The sequence below is a fragment of the Bos javanicus genome, chromosome 17 (genome assembly GCF_032452875.1).
Source record: "Bos javanicus breed banteng chromosome 17, ARS-OSU_banteng_1.0, whole genome shotgun sequence".
Classification (NCBI taxonomy): domain Eukaryota; kingdom Metazoa; phylum Chordata; class Mammalia; order Artiodactyla; family Bovidae; genus Bos; species Bos javanicus.
Genome location: NC_083884.1, coordinates 7,475,205 through 7,494,691, shown reverse-complemented (window position 1 = coordinate 7,494,691; position 19,487 = coordinate 7,475,205). Strand labels below are relative to the sequence as shown.

The window sequence follows — 19,487 nt, the reverse complement described above, 5'->3', positions numbered from 1 at the left end:
GGGAGGACGAAAGGAAAGAGAGACAAGATACGAAGAGAAAATTAAGTGCTGTGAATTCACACACAGCAGCATGGCTGAGGAGTACAAAAAATTATCATAATAGTGATTTCAGTTCATTTCAGTTCAGTTGCTCAGTCATGTCTGACTCTTTGCGACCACATGAACTGCAGCACCCCAGGCTTCCCTGTCCATCACCAACTCCACGAGCTTGCTCAAACTCATGTCCATCAAGTCAGAGATGCCCTCCAACCATCTCATCCTGTCATCCCCTCCTCCTCCTGCCTTCAATCTTTCCCAGCATCAGGGTCTTTTTTAATAAGCCAGCCCTTCCCATCAGATGGCCAAACTACTGGAGTTTCAGCATCATCCTTGCAATGAATATACATGACTGCTTTCCTTTAGGATTGACTGGTTTGACCCCTTTGCAGTCCAAGGGACTCTCAAGAGTCTTCAACACCACAGTTCAAAAGCATCAATTCTTCATGCTCAGCTTTCTTTATGGTCCAACTCTCACATCCATACATGACCACTGGAAAAAGCATAGCCTTGACTAGACTACTCTGATTACTAGATTACTTTGTTGACAAAGTAATATCTCTGCTTTTTAATATGCTATCTAGATCATCAAATCTTTTCTTCCAAGAAGCGTCTTTTAATTTCATGGCTGCAATCACCATCTGCAGTCATTTTGGAACCCAAGAAAATAAAGTCTGTCACTGTTTCCACTGTTATCCCATCAATTTGCATTGAAGTAATGGGACCGGATGCCATGATCTTCATTTATTGAATGCTGAATTTCAAGCCAGTTTTTTCACTCTCCTCTTTCACTTTCATAAAGAGGCTCTTTAGTTCCTCTTCGCATTCTGCTATTAGGGTGGTGTCATCTGCATATCTGAGGTTATTGATACTTTTCCCTGCAATCTTGAGTCCAGCTTGTGCTTCATCCAGTCCAGTATTTTGCACGATGTACTCTGCATATTAAACTAAACAAGCAGGGTGACAATATACAGTTGTGATGTACTCCTTTCCCAATTTGGAACCAGTCTGTTGTTCCAAGTCTGGTTCTAACTGTAGTTTCTTGCCCTGCATACAGGTTTCTCAGGAGGCAGGTAACGTAGTCTGGTATTCCTATCTCTTGAAGAATTTTCCACAGTTTGCTGTGATCCACACAGTCAAAGGCTTTAGCGTAGTCAATGAAGCAGATGTTTTTCTGGAACTCTCTTGCTTTTTCGATGATCCAGTGGATGTTGGCAATTTGATCTCTGGTTCCTCTGCTTTTCCTAAATCCAGCTTGAACATCTGGAAGTTCTCAATTCATGTACTGCTGAAGTCTAGCTTGAAGAATTTTGAGCATTACTTTACTAGCATGTGATATGAGTGCAATTGTGCAGTAGTTTGAGCATTCTTTGGCATTGCCTTTCTTTTGGATTGGAATGAAAACTGACCTTTTCTAGTTCCGTGGCCACTAGGGAGTTTTCCAAATTTGCTGGCATATTGAGTGCAGCACTTTCACAGCATCATCTTTTAGGATTTGAAATATCTCAGCTGGAATTCCATCACCTCAACTAGCTTTGTTCCTAGTGATGCTTCCTGAGGCCCATTTGACTTCACATTCCAGGATGTCTGGCTCTAGGTGAGTGATCACACCATTGTGATTATCTGGCTCATAAAGATCTTTTTTGTACAGTTCTTCTGTGTATTCTTAGAACTTCTTCTTAACGTCTTCTGTTTCTGTTAGGTCCATACCATTTCTGTCCTTTATTGTGCCCATCTTTGCATGAAATGTTCCCTTGGTATCTCTAATTTTTTTTAGCTAGCTTTACATCCTTAAACATATAAAGGATTTGGTTAAGTACAAAGGAGCACAAAGTTCATGCCACAAGTAAACAAAAATGGAGACCTAAGAAAGCTTGATATATTTTAAAGTGAGTAGAACCGGTACAGTCAGAGTAGATATTTTTCTCAAGTGAACAGAGTACGATGAGGTAGGAAATGCTTTTTTCATGGGAAATAGTAAAAAATTAGGTAGAAATCATTTGCTTTTCTAAGAAGATTAGGACAGTGCTGATGGAGGGGAATAACATTATTTTTAAACAAGTTATTTTGAGAACAATAAACCTAGAGGAAAATAACAAACACCTCAGGCCACTGACCATTAGAACTATCCACAGGAGAAGTAACTCAGACATGTATAAATTACTACAAGTCATTAAGAAAGAGAAAAATTTCAAAGCAGGGAAAAGACAAAACCCTGCAAAAATAAGAAATCTAACAGCATCAAAAGTTAGAAGATAGAATATTACTTATGACAGCATCAAAAGTTAGAAGATAAAGCAACTCTTTTCCTACTAATAAGTCCTAGAGCAGAGCTTTGGGTGGATCATGGAATCAATTTATTGAGGCGTCATCAGCATTTTTGCCCGGCGGGTGGGAAGGGGGGTGCGGAGGAGGGGTTCCACCGCACGGCTTTCAGGATCTTAGTTCTCAGACCAGGGATTGAACAGGGATTTCACGACCAGCAATGAAAGCACAGAGTCCTAACTCCAGGACAACTAAGGAATTTCCATCATCAAAAACTTTAAATATAAGAGTTTATCACTCCATACCAACATTTAGTAAGAGTGAACACTGTCTCATAGCATCAAGCTCTGTTTCAGGCGTGGGGGAATAGGTGGACATGTGCGCACATGTATGTAAACACATATAACTCATCCCAATAGACTTGTTACTGTGAACAACAGTTACATGAAGCTTGAAAATGACACCTCTATTAAAGCCTTTGCCTTTGAGCACCTGACTTATTCACAGCAGTGAAAATGAATGAAAGAAAGCTATATGTAAGAATAAAAAAGATTTTTCTGTATGTTCCAATCAAACTTTATTTACAAAAGCACCCAATGAGCAAGATTTGGCCCAAGGATTGCCCATCCCTGGCTTCAATCAACTCTCTCCCACGCTAATGACTCTGATTAATTCTTTTTTAAAATTTATGTATTTATTAAGAATAAAAAAGATTCTTAGAAACAAAAGGTTTGATGAGAAAAATAAGTAACAGAAAAGTTCACACAGTACAATGTCACTTTCATAAAATATAAAAATAGGCAATATAAGAGGTTATGTTATTTAGGAATACATTTTTTTTTAACTTTTCAAGACGGAAATGAGGACAGGTGGGGGATGGACAGGTTGAACCATGCAACATGTTTTTAAGTCAGGTAGTCACAATTCTTCCTTTATAACACTTCATAGCATATATGCCACACAAATTATTTTGGATGTAATTAACTCATTTGAAAAGAAAATTTTTAAAAATGTGTATTTATATCAAATATGAAGTGATAAGGGCATAACTAATAAGCTAGCATTAAGAGTCAGCACAAAAGGATTAACAGGAGGAATGATAGACCTATAACAAAGGAAAACAGTCATTTAATTTCATTTGCTGTGATTTCACTCATTAACTCCTAAAGTCAGATAAACACATTAATTAACACTTTTACCATTTCTAGACTAACGCTGGTGGTTAAGAAATTGTAGAAACTTTCCTGAGTTTACAAACTATAAATTACTATAAATCAGAATTCAAACCCAGGACCAGCCTATCTGCAAAGTCCATGTTATCTTCATTACTCACACAAATAGACTGGTGACTGGACATAAATATTTAACTATAAACACTCAAAAGCTAAGGTGTCAGAGATATCTTCTATTACACCCCTTTTGTTTTGTGGATAGAAAATAACTAAGAGACTAGGCTACTGGCCCTAAACAGTCAATGATTTGGCACTTCTCAAGCATTTTGGTCTAAGGATCCAAAGTATTTATTTATATGGGGCATGTCTTCAGTTGTGTCTAACTCTTTGTGACCCCCACGGACTAAATTCTCCAGGAATTCTCCAGTCCATGGAATTCTCCAGGCCACAAAGCTGGAGTGGGTAGCCTTTCCCTTCTCCAGGGGAACTTTCCAAACCAGGGATCAAACCCAGATCTCCCACATTGCAGGCAGATTCTTTACCAGCTAAGCCATGAGGGAAGCCCCTATTACTAATTACCACATTAGAAATTAAAGCTAAGAAATTTTACAAATATTGATTTCTTTTGAAAATATTAATATTAATATAGATGGCATTTTTCAAAGCAATAATAAAAATGAGAAGAGTGCTATTATTTCACAAATTTCATTTCCTATTATTTTTGCAAACCTCTTTCATTCTGGCATAATAGAAAATACCTACACTCTAATATCTGCTTTTGTATTCAGTCTGTTGCATTATATTGTTTCAACTGCGGTACATGAAGAAAAATCCACCTTCTAACTAGATATGTAGCTAGAAAAGGTGGACCCCTCCACTCCCTGAAATGGTCTCCTGGGCTCCCAAGGTCTTCAGATAGTACTTCAAGAATTACTGCTCTAAAGATTACATTCCTTTAGCCATTCTTCCTAAGGACATGACAAACTAAAGTGTATACAAAAGTGCTGAATTAACAGGGAATAGGTATAAAATTATTAAAATCTAATTCACATCACACTTTTCTAAATAAGAATTCTCCCAGATATATTTGAAATCTAATCCAAATTAGGTGAGATCTAAACTTAACCCTATTTTTCTCATGAAGTAGTAAAGGGCAAAACACTACTAGGAGAAAATCAGACCAGACTGCAATAGCTCACTAAAACAGACATCAGAATAGCGGGGTACCAGCACAAACTGAAATAACTCAGAGAAGAGGTGGCAAAGCGTTTCTGTAAAGTGCCAAATAACAAATACTTTAGGCATGGGGGCAAAAAAAGTCTCTGTCACAAATACTCAATACTTGTAGCATGGAAGCAGTCATACAAAATACATAAATAAATGCAAATGGCTGTGTTTCAATAAAAATTTATTGACAGAAACAGGTCAGGCCAGATTTGGCCCTTAGGCCACAATTCTTTGAAGAATGCCTTTCACTAAACTGATTAGCTTAAAAATGCAGAGACTAAAACAAAGCCATTTTTGAAAATCACATCTCTGCCTCATTTACCACTGGATTATTCACAGATTGTGGCTAATCTAAGATACTTTTGTAAATCCTTACTATAGCAACACATCTTTCATTTAAGAGAGAGGAAACAGAATTAATAACAACTTCTAAGTACTTCAAATAGCTGAAGTTATACAAACACTCAAGAACATATATTTAAGAAATGACAACATATTCCAATGTGGTTTGGATGCTAAGTCGTACCCAACTCTTTGAGACCCCATGGACTGTAGCCTGCCAGGCTCCTCTGTCCAAGGGATTCTCCAGGTAAGAATACTGGAGTGGGTTGCCATTTCCTTCTCCAGGGGACCTTCCCAACCCCGGAATTGAACCCGGGTCTCCAGCATTGCAGGCAGATTCTTTACCAACTGAGGTATGAGAGAAGCCCATATTCCAATAGATGGGCAAAACATTCCAGAGCAGTAACTATGATAGTCAATAAAATAAAACATTTAAAGATATACCAGGGACTTCCCTGGTGGTCCAATGGTAAAGAATCCGCCTTGCAGTACAGGGGATGCAGGTTCAATCCCTGATTAGGGAACAAGATCCCACAAGCCGCAGAGCAACTAAGCCCATGCACTGCAACTAGGGAGACCATGCACCACACGGGAAGATCCTGCATGACAGAATGGAGATCCTGCATGCAGAGACTATGACCCAATGCAGCCAAATGTAAATAAATAATTATTAAAGTTACCACACACACAAAAACAATTGAATTAAAAATAAAGATATACTACATTTATCACTTTTCTTTATCCTTCTAGTCAATTTATAATATTAATATTTGCTAATTGTATTACTTCTGGATATATATACAGTTCCTAAATAAGATATATAAAACATAATAAAAGCTAATAAATTTTTTTTTTAACTTTACATAATTGTATTAGTTTTGCCAAATATCAAAATGAATCCGCCACAGGTATACATGTGTTCCCCATCCCGAACCCTCCTCCCTCCTCCCTCCCCATACCGTCCCTCTGGGCCGTCCCAGTGCACCAGCCCCAAGCATCCAGCATCGTGCATCGAACCTGGACTGGCAACTCGTTTCCTACATGATATTTTACATGTTTCATTGCCATTCTCCCAAATCTTCCCACCCTCTCCCTCTCCCACAGAGTCCATAAGACTGTTCTATACATCAGTGTCTCTTTTGCTGTCTCGTACACCGGGTTATTGTTACCCTCTTTCTAAATTCCATATATATGCGTTAGTATACTGTATTTATGTTTTTCCTTCTGGCTCACTTCACTCTGTATAATAGGCTCCAGTTTCATCCACCTCATTAGAACTGATTCAAATGTATTCTTTTTAATGGCTGAGTAATACTCCATCGTGTATATGTACCACTGCTTTCTTATCCATTCATCTGCTGATGGACATCTAGGTTGCTTCCATGTCTTGGCTATTATAAACAGTGAAAAGCTAATAAATTTAACTGAATTTGCATTTGAATATTTAACTGAATATTATTTGAAATTTAAAATTTCCTCAGAAGACACAAACATAAAACTCCAAACATAACAAGAAAAGCAACAAATTGACAGAAGACATTCATAAATAATATAGGTAGCAAAGGATTAAGACCAAGAATATATGAAGAACTTCCACAAAACAAAAAAAGTGCAAATTAAAATTAGGGAAACACAGCATTTAAAATTCATCATATTTGGAATTTTTTAAACTCCAGCCATAACAAGTGATAAGGTGATATGAAGACATGAGTATTTATACGTCACTGGCAAGAATATAAACTGATACACTACTTTGGAAAAGAACTGTAAATCTTGTGATGTTCCACATCTGCATCTTACAAATTAGCAACTCCAATTCTAGAAAGAAACTTTCTCATGTATACAAAATATATCAAAAGTTCTCATCAAAATGATAAACAGATGAAGTTATACCATGGAATACACACAACTGAGAAAAAGGACACGACGACCCTGGTCAACATGAATGGATCTCAAACAGTGATAAGTAAAAATAGCAAGTTATCAAAAAACGTATTTCATACAATACCATTATCTATATTAAGTACACATATGAAAAATAAAATTATCCAGTGTGGTATGCGTGTGTGTAATTAAAAATACACATAAGACACAGAAATAATGAAAGCCCCAAATTCAGGTGAGGGGGAGAAAAGAGGGGCTGAAAATGGTAGACAAAGCAACTGGGATGGAGAACCCACTTTCATAAACATGGTAGGTACCTTAGTCCTTCTAACTTTTTATATATCTAGGACATTTCATTGATATTTTTAAACAAAAGCTATATATAAATGAGTAACACTGGATTAAGGTGTTTTTATTTTAAGAAAGAGTAGTAGATTTTCAAACAAATATTTTAACAGAATATAACATATGAGCAAAAGCAAAATTAGCCAGAGCTTTTTGTTTACTCAACCACCTTATATTTCTAAAGTAATTCTCATCTTTGAATATTGTGCGCCACCTTGTGTTCAAAAAGGTTTAAAGTCCTGTAAAATTCGGAAAACTGTATCTTGAAAATGGCTACTTGAAAATGGAATGGGGAGGGAGGTGGGAGGGGGCTTCAGGATTGGGAACACGTGCACACCCGTGGCGGAGTCATGCTGATGTATGGCTAGACCAATACAATGTTATAAAGTAAAAAAAAATTATAATAAAAATTTAAAAAAGAAAGAAAAAAAGAAAATACAAATTCCTAGGCTGTGTGACAAGGTTTCACTTTCCTAAGCACACATAACAATGACATTAAAAAAAAAAAAACATTCTGAGGAACTTAGAAACAGTCTACCTTTCTTATTAGTTATTCCTTGTTTCAGTTGTTCACTACACTTCCAAAGTGTAATCTGCCTTTTTGACTTCATTTTAAGTGTATAAAATTTTGTTAGAGAATCAAAATTACAAACATTTAAAATTCTAAAATATACTGTCATTTAAAAAAACTTACCTTTGAATGTGTGATTGATAAAGTGTCTACCCACACACGCCAGCCACCCCACTCATATTTGATTGCATGGTAAAGTAGGATTCGGAATATGGCATATACCATTTCTGTTATCTTTTGTTCATCTGAATTCTTAGGATTAAAATAGCAGAGAGAAAGCATCCACTCTTGCCACACAGAACACTGTAGCAAACTCCTGAAAATATTAAGAGGACACCGAATTATTTAAAAAGTAAATCAACTGAAAGAATTCTAAAAACGTAAAACTTTAAAACAAAATGAACAAAACAACCAGCTTTATTATGTATACAAAACAATTAAAAACAATGAAAGTTCAAGTAACTGTATGGTATATTACTTGTACTACTTTAATGAAAAAGCATACAGAAAGTTCATTTCATAGTATTTAAAGCAATTTGTCCTAGAAAATATAGGCTCATTCAAAGCTAGACTTGAACACTGCAAATAAAAGGTAACTGATCCTGCTTACCTTCTATTCTCTCTACTGTTATTAAAAAGTTTAATCATGTCAGAAAGAAATGCTCTGCGAACTTCCATACTCTCTGGGCACTGCACAGAATTTCGAAGTAGCGTTGCAATTACTTTTAGTATCTCTGTAAGACAATTCATAAATTAGTAAAAACCACAACGTTACAAAAAATTCATGATGCAAGATCATCAGTATATTTCAATTTTATTTCCCTGACATAAATGTCTACCTAAAATATCCTCTTCTGTATTATAAAAAAAATTATCTGTGGACAAGACTGTCAAAACATTCACTAGAAATCATATATAAACAAGAAAGGAATTTTTTATTTTCATCATTAGACAGAATACTTAAATTTTAAAACTTTGTAGTAAATCAAATTAAATTATAAATGAATTAAATGACTGCTGACACCTCTCCATAATCTCTGCCAGATAATAAAGTTGATCTTAAAATATACATATTTAAATTTTTTTTAAATACTCAAAACATATATATAAAATCAAAATCTCAGAAAAAAAGAATTCTCAGCTTCTTCAACAATATGTATAATAGGCACATACTTTATCCTTTATCATTGTGAATTTTAGAAGCTATCAAGATTTTCTTCCATAATTCTAAAAGTAAAATTAGACACAAAAATATGAAAACTAAATTAAAACCTACTAAAAACCCTAAATAAATAAAACTGTTCCTATAATACTCTTAAATATTGACTAAATTTGTACTATAAATTTTAAGAAAAGGAATGCTTAAAATATATAAAAATCAAAGTAGAATGATCAAATAATAATATCCCAAAGTTTTACACAAATAAAAATTGAGGAATTCTAAACCTGCAATTGGCCAAGATTTTTGGTGTTTCTAAAGCAAAAAGTTCAAAATATCAAATAAAAGATATTTTATCATAAACTTAATGACAATTTTTGAATTCTTCTAATGACGAAGTCTACCTGAACAATGATTACCATGACAATAATATCCACTAACTTTGAGGATATACTACTGTGAGACACTTTTTTAGAAAATACAGATATTAATACATATAATCCTCACAAAATGATAACTAGATACTATTATCATCCGGATTGTAGAGATACTATTATTTACCCATTTGGATAAATTAATGTACCCCAAAATCACTTAGCTGTTAATACTGAAAAGCAGACATACCATTTTTTAAATACCACAGTGTACAGATTATCTTTTCTGCTAATATATTACACAGACAATATATTTAGAGTTCTTACTTCAATAAGTCATCTTTCCCATAACTACATAAAATATATTTTATATTATATATATTATCAAGGTTGGATGAAGCACAAGCTAGAATCAAGATTGCCTAAAGAAATATCAATAATCTTAGATATACAGATGATACCACCACTGTGGCAGAAGAGGAACTAAAGAATCTCTTGATGAAAGTGAAAGAGGAGAGTGAAAAAGCTGGTTTAAAACTAAACATGTTGATATATGGCAAAACCAATACAATATTGTAAAGTTTAAAAATAAAATAAAACTAAACATTTAAAAACAAAGATTATGGCATCCAATTCCATCACTTCAAAGCAAAAAGATAAGGAAAAAAAAGAAACAGTGACAGACTTTATTTTCTTGGGCTCCAAAATCACTGTGGATGGTGACTGCAGCCATGAAATTAAAAGACGCTTGCTCCTTGGAAGAAAAGCTATGACCAACCTAGACAGCATTTTAAAAAAACAAAGACACCACCACTTTGCCAACAAATGTCCTTATAGTCAAAGCTATGGTTTTTCCAGTAGTCATGTATAGATATGAGAGCTAGACCATAAAGAAGGCGAGTGCTGAAGATCAGATGCTTTCAAACTTCGGTGCTGTAAAACACTCTTGAGAATCCCCTGGACAGCAAGCAGATCAGATTAATACAACCCAAAAGAAATCAAGCCTGAAAAGTCACTGGCAGGACTGATACTGAAGCTGTAACTCCAACACTTTGGCCACCTAATGTGAAAGGTCGGCTCATTAGAAAAGACCATGATGCTGGGGAAGACTGAAGCCAGGAGGAGAAGGGGATGACAGAGGATGAGATGGTTGGATGGCATCACCGACTGGATGGACATGAGTCTGAGCAAGCTCCAGCAGATAGTGAAGGACAGGAAACGTGGCATGTGCAGTCCATGGGTTGCAAAGAGTTGGACATGACTGAGCAAATGAACAACAATATAATCGAGGTATTTTTTCCTTTTTTACTCTATAAAATAATGATATCACAATTATTTGGAGGCTAAGAAAAATTAAACACACACATGACATGTGTTTTTAAAATTAGTACTGAAACAGTATCACAAACATGAACACAACTCATCACACAAAAAGTAATTTAATTTATAAATTCCACAAACCAGTTGTTTTAATATCACTAATCTTAAAAAGCAAGATGAGAAATGTACACATTTTATAAGTCCTTAAGAATTCTAAATATCAAAAGAAAAGATTATTAACCAAGACTAAGTTCTTAAACAATTAAGAAGACAGATATTTTTCAATTCCACACTTCGTATTCTTGACAGGAATTTAAAAAGAAAGCCACCTTCATGGTCCATGTAACTTAGCCTGTCATCACCTAAATAGTACAGTCAAAACTTTACCAAAAATCTGAACATAGATCTTATGCATATAATTCTTGAAAATCTGTATATAAACATTTCCCCATGACCTAAGGTAAATTTGAAATTATAGTCAACATCAAACACAAACAAAACTACTATTATATTAATGTCTATAATGAAATGTTATCTAAACAATGTGTTTCCAACAATATCAACTTTAGGTTCTTCAGTGCCTTTCCATTTGGTAACAGGATGTACTTATAAAAAACAAGTTAAAAGGAAGGGAACGGGAGAAATGGGTGAAGGCGCTCAAAAACTAGAAGCTTCCAGTTACAAGGTGAATAAGTTCCGTGGATGTAATCTTTAACCTGGAGACAACAGATAACAATACTGCTTTATGCGTTTGAAAGTGCTAAGGGTATTCACCACGTGTAACACAAAAAATTAAAACCACGTAGAACCATGGATGTGCTCACTAACGTTACTGTGGTAATCATTTCACAACGTGTATCAACTCATTACACTGTACACCTTGAAATTACACGACGTTGTATGTCAGCTATATAACAATAAATCTTGAAAAACAAAAAACAAATATCAAAAACAAAGTATATTAAATACATACGAGGATTCTGTATCTTTACTGAAGAATCAGGATCTGGATGTTGTTTATGTATCACTTGAGTGCAAATCTGTTCTATGAGAATCTACAGAAATGAAAGACCAGATTGGATTAGCATAATCACTATGTCACTATTACTATTAATGAACTTTAAGTACAACACTAATCAACATTATAACCCTATTTAAAAGTAATTCTAAAATGAGACATCAATTAGTCAATACAATGGAGAAAATACTTAAACAGAGATGTCCACACTGTTTAATAACTCACAGACTAACAGATTAAGATATAGCAGTGTGTCTTTATTTTTTTTTTTTTTTTTTAGCAGTGTGTCTTTAAATAACTAGTTTCAAAATCATACATCAAACCTAAATGCTTTTATTTCATCTACACATTAGTCAACTCAATTATATAGGTATTTTTCGCTAAAAATTAGTTAAGATTAAATGCTCACTGCATTCCTACCTCAAATAAGACGTTATACGTTGTCATTGTGATTAAATTTGTCTGAAGCATGAGTCTTTCAGCTAACAATGAAAACAACCCATGTCCAAGCATGACTTCAGCTTTTCTTCTGCAATTACACAGAAAAAAAAAATCAAATGCAAAGTTTTACTATTTACTTGATGAAGGAGACATAAAAATGTTTTTCACAAAAGTAACAAATTCCAGCTCAATAATGCCCCCAATTTCCTTCAACCTAGAACTTACAAGGCCACAAAATCTTTTAAGTACAGAAATACAAACTACAATATGGGAACAACTAAAATTAAAAAAAATACGACTGGTTATGCCACAGCACAGCAAAAATCATCACCAAAATCTTCATAGTTTGATTCAGCCCCTCACTCATGTCTGACTCTTTGCAACCCCATGGATTGCAGCACGCCAGGCTTACCTGTCCATCACCAGCTCCCAGAGCTTGCTCAAACTCGTGTCCATCGAGTTAGTGATACCATCCAACCATCTCATCCTCTGTTGTCCCCTTCTCCTCCTGCCTTCAATCTTTCCCAACATCAGGGTCTTTTCCAATGAGTCAGTTCTTCCCATCAGGTGGCCAAAGTATTGGAGTATCAGCTTCAGCATCAGTCCTTCCAATGAACACTCAGGACTGATTTCCTTTAGGATGGACTGGTTGGATCTCCTTGCAGTCCAAGGGACTCTCAAGAGTCTTCTCCAACACCACAGTACAAAAGCATCAATTCTTTGGCATCCATTTTTCTTTATGGTCCAACTCTCATATCTATACATGACTAATGGAAATATCATAGCTCTGACTAGTCAAACCTTTGTCGGCTTTTTAATATGCTGTCTAGGTTGGTCATAGCTTTTCTTCCAAGGAGCAAGTGTCTTTTAATTTCATGGCTGCAGTCACCATCTGCAGTGATTTTGGAGCCAAAGAAAATAAAGTCTCTCACTGTTTCCACTGTATCCCCATCTAATTGCCATGAAGTGATGGGACTGGATGCCATGCCCTTCGTCTTTTGAATGCTGAACATTACTTTGCCAACAAAGGTCTGTCTAGTCAAAGCTATGGTTTTTTCAGTAGTCATGTATAGATCTGAGAGTCATGTATAGATCCAACTATACATGAGACTATGAGACCAAAGAATTGATGCTTTTGAACTGTGGTGTTGGAGAAGACTCTTGAGAGTCCCTTGGACTGCAAGGAGATCCAACCAGTCCATCCTAAAGGAAATCACTCCTGAATATTCATTGGAAGGACTGATGCTGAAGCTGAAACTCCAATACTTTGGCCACCTGATGAGAAGAACTGAGTCATTAGAAAAGATCCTGATGTTGGGAAAGATTGAAGGCAGGAGGAAAAGGGGACGACAGACGATGAGATGGTTAAATGACAGCTTGACTCAACGACATGAGTTTGAGTAAACTCCGGGAGTTGGCGATGGACTCGGAGGCCTGGCGTGCTTCAGTCCATGGGGTTGCAAAGAGTCGGACACGACTGAGAGACTGAATTGAACTGAATTGAACCATGAATAATAATCTAAAGCCAAATCTTCACAGCAATTTTTTACTAACTGGCAGCTACCATGAATAATCATCTAAAGCCAAATAAGTAGAAAAACAATGTGAAAGAAAAGGTAGAAGACATGCAAGAGAATTTTTAAAGGAACACTGTGAAGGTAAACATACTAAAATTAAACTTTCAAGCAGAAACTAAGAAACTGAAGGATTACAAACTTAATTCTACCCCTGGCTTTGTCAAATGTTTTCTCCAAATGGCTGGATAGTATAAATTTACAGTTTTGTGTACCATGCTCTCTGCAGCAATAACTCAACACTGCTGCTGTATAAACAGCCATAGATAATAAACAAATAAATGATTGTGGCTGTGTTCCAATGTAACCTTATGTACAGTCAGCCAGCTGGATTCAACACAGACTACAAAGTTAGCAATACTTTTCTACCACCAAAACTGTTAATTTTTATAATAAACCAATTCTGGTATAAGGAACAATAGGTAGGACAAGAACGTCTGCATTCAGTTAAGAAAAGAAGCATGCAGGTTTCAGTTTTTAGTTATATATATAACAGAATACAGTATGTGACAAATACCCAAGTTAATTCTGCTAGCTATATACTACAGATGAAGCAAATGGTGATCAAGCCCCCTGAAAGAAGTCCTCACCTAGATTTACTTAGAATTCAACTTACACAAATGTATTCTCATAGTGAACAAAATGCAGAAAAATTAAAATAGAAACAGAAACAATATACTCCTGTTCCCTACTTTATTTTTAATATGTAGAAAGAGGACTAAACTTATATAGAATTTTATGAATAAAAATAAATAAAAAACAGACTAGAGGGACCACACGTAAATACTATCCCAAAGATTTATAAAACTGATATGTAATATGCAACAGTCCATTTTAGATTTCATGCATACTCACTTTGGGGCCAGGTGTTTTAAAAAATAGCCCATTGCCTTGAGAGCCTGTACTCTGATTCCTTCACTTGTTGATGCCAGAAGTTTATAGATAACACTGAATAAATTAAAATTTAAAACAAATTACTATGAGTATCTTTCAAAAGTAAATATCTTATATATGCATATTTTTTCATATAGTCACACAATTATAAACCTTAGTCACACAATTATAAACCTATCTTCAAGTAAGATATGAGTGAATTTAATACACATTTCTAACATTTAAAAATTTGCTTATCAACTATATGTTCTCTTCAAGAAACCCACTTTAAATATAAAAATATATACAGGTAAGTAATTGAATAGACAAAAATATACCATCTTAATAACTAATCAAAAATAAGAGTAACTACATTAATTTCAGACAGATTTCAAAGTATGGAAAGTTATCGGGGATAAAGAAGGACATTATATCATGATAAACAGGTCAATTCTCCAATATGACCTAACAGTCCTTAACGTGCATGTACCTAGCTACAGAGCCTAAAAGTACATAAGGCAAAACTTACAGAAGTGCAAGGAGAAACAGTTAATCCATTATCATAGTGGGAGATTTCAAAATCCCTTTCTCAGAAAAAGACAGACCCAGCAGGCAGAAAATCAGTAAGCACATAGTTAATCTCAAAAATAGCATCAAACAACTGGATGTCACTGATATCTATGCACTACTTCCAGGCTACCCAGGTGACCCGGTGGCAAAGAACCCGACTGCCAGTTGAGGAGATGCGAGAGGCGCGGGTTAGATTCCTGTGACAGATGACCTGCAGGGAAACGGCAACCCACTACAATGTTCCTGCCTGGAAACGTTCGTGGAGGGGCCTGGAGGACTCCAGTTCATGCGGTTGCCAGGAGCTGGACACAACTGACCACACACACACGTGCTACTTGCTTGTACAAAAGTAGAAAAACACACTTTTCTTCAGCTCACACAGAACATTCACCAAATAGACCACATCCAGGACCATAAAAACACATAAACAACAAATACAAAGACTGGAGATTACATAACACCGGCTCCAAAACCACATGAAATTAAACTAGAAATCAATAATAGATAACTGCAAAACACCAAAATACTTCTAAATAAAAGGTGGGTTAAGGAAGAAATCTCAAAAAATTAAAAGCATTTTCAACTAAACGAAAATGAAAGCACAACTTATAAAAATTTGTGGGATGTTGCAAAAGCAGCACTTACAGGAAAATTTACAGCACTGAATACATATATTCTAACAGAAAAGAAGAAAGATCTAAAATCAATAACCTAAGCTTTTACTCTAGGGCATCTGGATGAGAAAATTCAATTGAAAGTAAGCAGAAGAAAAACAATAAGCACTGAAGTAGGAATCAATAAAAAATAGAGAAAATCAATAAAAATAAAACTTGATTCTTCAAAAAGACCAATAAAATCAATAAGCTTCCTTGGAAGCTAAGAAAAAAAGAGAAAGGACATAATTCACTAATGTCACATATAAAAAGAGGGATATAACTACAGATGCCATGCCCATGTAAAAGAATATTATGAACTCTACGCCCACAAATTCTATAACCTACATGCAATAAGCCAATGCCTTGAAAGACATCATCTGCCAAAACATACATAAGAAAAAATAAAAGATATGAATAGGCTTATATCTACTAAAGACACTGAATAACCACCAAAATTGAAAGTACCAAACCATTTTCACTGGTAAAATCTACTAAACATTTGGGGAAGAAATTATACCAGTTCTCTACCAGCTCCATCAGAGCACAGAAGCAGAAGGAATACTCCTAACTTACTCTCATTCTATGAGCCACCATTACCCTATACCAAAACCAGAAGAAAACACTGCAAGAAAACGACCAATATCTTACATTAGACAAATATCTCACATAATAGAGATGAAAAATCCTCAACAAAACATCAGCAAATCAAATCCAAAAAAGTATAAGAAGTATATACGATGACCAAGTGAGATTTATCCTGGGTATACAAGGATAGTTTCACATCTGAAAATCAATTAAGGTAATCATCACATAAACACATAAGCAAAGTTATCAGTTATATCGGTAGATAAAAAAAAAATTTTTACAAATCCAACAGCCATTCATGTTAAAAACTCTAAATAAACTAAGGAGAGAGGGTTAACTTTCTCAACTTGATAAAGACTATCTACAAAAAACCTACAGCTAACATCACACTCAATGGGAAAAAAATTCAAAACTTTACTACTTAGATCAAGTGAAAGGCACGACTGTCCCCTCTCACCATTCCTTTACAATATCATACCAAATTTTCTTCCTAAAGTGGTAAAGCAAGAAAAGTAAATATACGTACAGACTGCGAAGGAACATATAACACAATCCGTGTTTGCAGATGACATGATCACCTACGAAGAACATCTAGGACTGACTGACAAAATAAATCATGGAAATAGGAAGCGATTATAGCAAGGTTGAAAAATACAAAATTGATATCCAAAGTCAATTGCTTTCCTATATACCAACAATAAACAAGCCAAAGGACTTAATAGATACTTCATCAAGGGAGATACACAGATGGCAAATAAGAATACAAAAAGATGCTCCACATCATAGGGAAATGCAAATGAAAACAAAAATAAAACACCTATTAGAATGGCCAACCACCACCAAATGCTGGTGAGGGGGAGAAGCAACACAAATTATCACCCTCAGAAGAAACTGAAAGCATAGCCACTCTGGAAGACAGTTTGGAAGTTTCTTACAAAACTAAATACACTTTTACCATACAATCCAGCAACTGCACTCTTTGGTACTTATCCAAAGGAACTGAAAACATATTTTCAGGGAAAACTGACATATGCATGTTTATACCAGCTTTACATGTAACTGCAAAAACTCACAAGCAACCAAGATGTCCTTGATCAATGCATAAATAAACTGTAGACATCCAACCAATGAAATATTATTCAGGCCTACAAGAAATGAGCTATCAAGCTATGAAAAGCCTTTTGGTTGAAAGCCTCAGATTGAAAAAAATACATACTAAATGATACTAACTATATGGCATTCTAGAAAAGGCAGAACAAGGGAGACAATAAAAAGATTAGTGGTTGTGGGTTTGGTGGGTGGGGGGTGCTGAGAGAAGGATGAACAGGCAAAGTACAGAAGATTTTGACAGCAGTGAAATATTCTGAATGCCAGGGTAACGATGAACATATACATTCAACCAACCAAGATGGAGTAAGGACAACAGAGCTTCTCTTCCTATGTATCAGAACTATAAACTACAGACAAATAGAAAAGTAATTTTGCAAGTACTCTGAAGACTACAAAAAAGCAGGTGCATTGGTGTGGAGAAGTTAATACTTAGGCATTACACATTTTATAGGTAAGAGTCTGAATTTTTACTTTTCTCTTGTAAATCTGACCCACAGTCTATATCTCAGAGTAATTTTCTTTCAGAAGTTTAAGTAGCTAATATCGTGAGAAAAACGATCCTTCAGGTTACAGGAATTAAGAAAATGGGTTCCTACAGACTAGAGGCCTGGAAAAGCATATGGAAAACCACTCCAGTATTCTTGCCTGGAAACTCCCCTTGGACAGAGGAGCCTGGTAGGCCACAGTCCAATTCAGTTCAGTTGCTCAGTCGTGTGTGACTCTGCAACCCCATGGACTGCAGCAGGCCAGGCTTCCCTATTCATCACCAACTCCAGGAGCTTGCTCAAACTCACGTCCACTGAATCGATGACGACATCCAACCATCTCACCCTCTGTCACCCCTTTCTCTTCCTGCCTTCAATCTTTCCCAGCAACAGGATCTTTTCCAGTGAGTCAGTTCTTCACATTGGGTAGCCAAAGTATTGGAGTTTCAGCTTCAGCATCAGCATCAGTCCTTCCAATGAATATTCAAGACTGAAATTCCCTTAGGATTGACTGGCTTGACTTCCTTGCAGTCCAAGGGACTCTCAAGAGTCTTCTCCAACACCACAGTTCAAAAGCATCAATTCTTCAGCTCTCAGCCTTCTTTATGGTCCAACTCTCACATCCATACATGACTACTGAAAAAAACCATAGCTTTGACTAGATGGACCTTTGTCGGCAAAATAATGTCTCTGCTTTTTAATATGTTGTCTAGGTTGGTCACAGCTATCCTTCCAAGAAGCAAGGTTCTTTTAATTTCTTGGCAGCAGTCACCGTCTGCAGTGATTTTGGAGCCCCCAAAAATAGTCTGTCATCGTTTCCATTGTTTCCCCATCTATTTGCATTGAAATGATGTAACCGGATGCCATGATCTTCACTTTTTAAATGCTGAGTTTTAAGCCAACTTTTTCACTCTCCTCTTTCATTTTCATCAAGAGGCTCTTCAGTTCTTCTTCACTTACTGCCTTAAGAGTGGTATCATCTGCATATCTGAGGTTATTGATATTTCTCCTGGCAATCTTGATTTCAGCTTGTGCTTCATCCAGCCCAGCATTTCACATGAGGTACTCTGCATATTAAGTTAAATTAGCAGGGTGACAATATACAGCCTTGATGAACTCCCTTCCCAATTTGGAACCAGTCTGTTCTTCCATGTCTGGTTCTAACTGTTGCTTCTTGACTTACATACAGGTTTCTCAGGAGGCAGGTCAGGTGGTCTGGTATTTCCATCTCTTAAAGAATTTTCCACAGTTTGTTGTGATCTACACAGTCAATGGCTTTGACGTAATCAATAAAGCAGAAGTAGATGTTTTTCTGGAACTCTCTTGCTTTTTTGATGGTTAAACAGATGTTGGCAATTTGATCTCTGGTTCCCCTGCCTTTTCTAAATCCAGCTTGAACATCTGGAAGTCCTCAATTCATGTACTGCTGAAGCCTAGCTTGGAGAGTTTTGAGCATTACTTTGCTAGCGTGTGAGATGAG

General features: G+C 35.7%; 1 protein-coding gene across 7 annotated transcripts in view; it reads right to left on the bottom strand.

Moving 5' to 3' along the window:
• LRBA (LPS responsive beige-like anchor protein) overlaps window positions 1–19,487 on the bottom strand; it is a 753,999-nt gene that overhangs the window by 604,276 nt on the left and 130,236 nt on the right. For all 7 annotated transcript variants that reach the window (XM_061384015.1, XM_061384012.1, XM_061384019.1 and 4 more), the window contains exons 18-22: window positions 14,584–14,676; window positions 12,134–12,242; window positions 11,669–11,750; window positions 8,453–8,576; window positions 7,966–8,158 (exon numbers count right to left, since the gene is read on the bottom strand). In XM_061384015.1, the coding sequence (XP_061239999.1) occupies window positions 7,966–8,158; window positions 8,453–8,576; window positions 11,669–11,750; window positions 12,134–12,242; window positions 14,584–14,676 (601 nt within the window). The remainder of the gene's footprint in view (window positions 1–7,965; window positions 8,159–8,452; window positions 8,577–11,668; window positions 11,751–12,133; window positions 12,243–14,583; window positions 14,677–19,487) is intronic.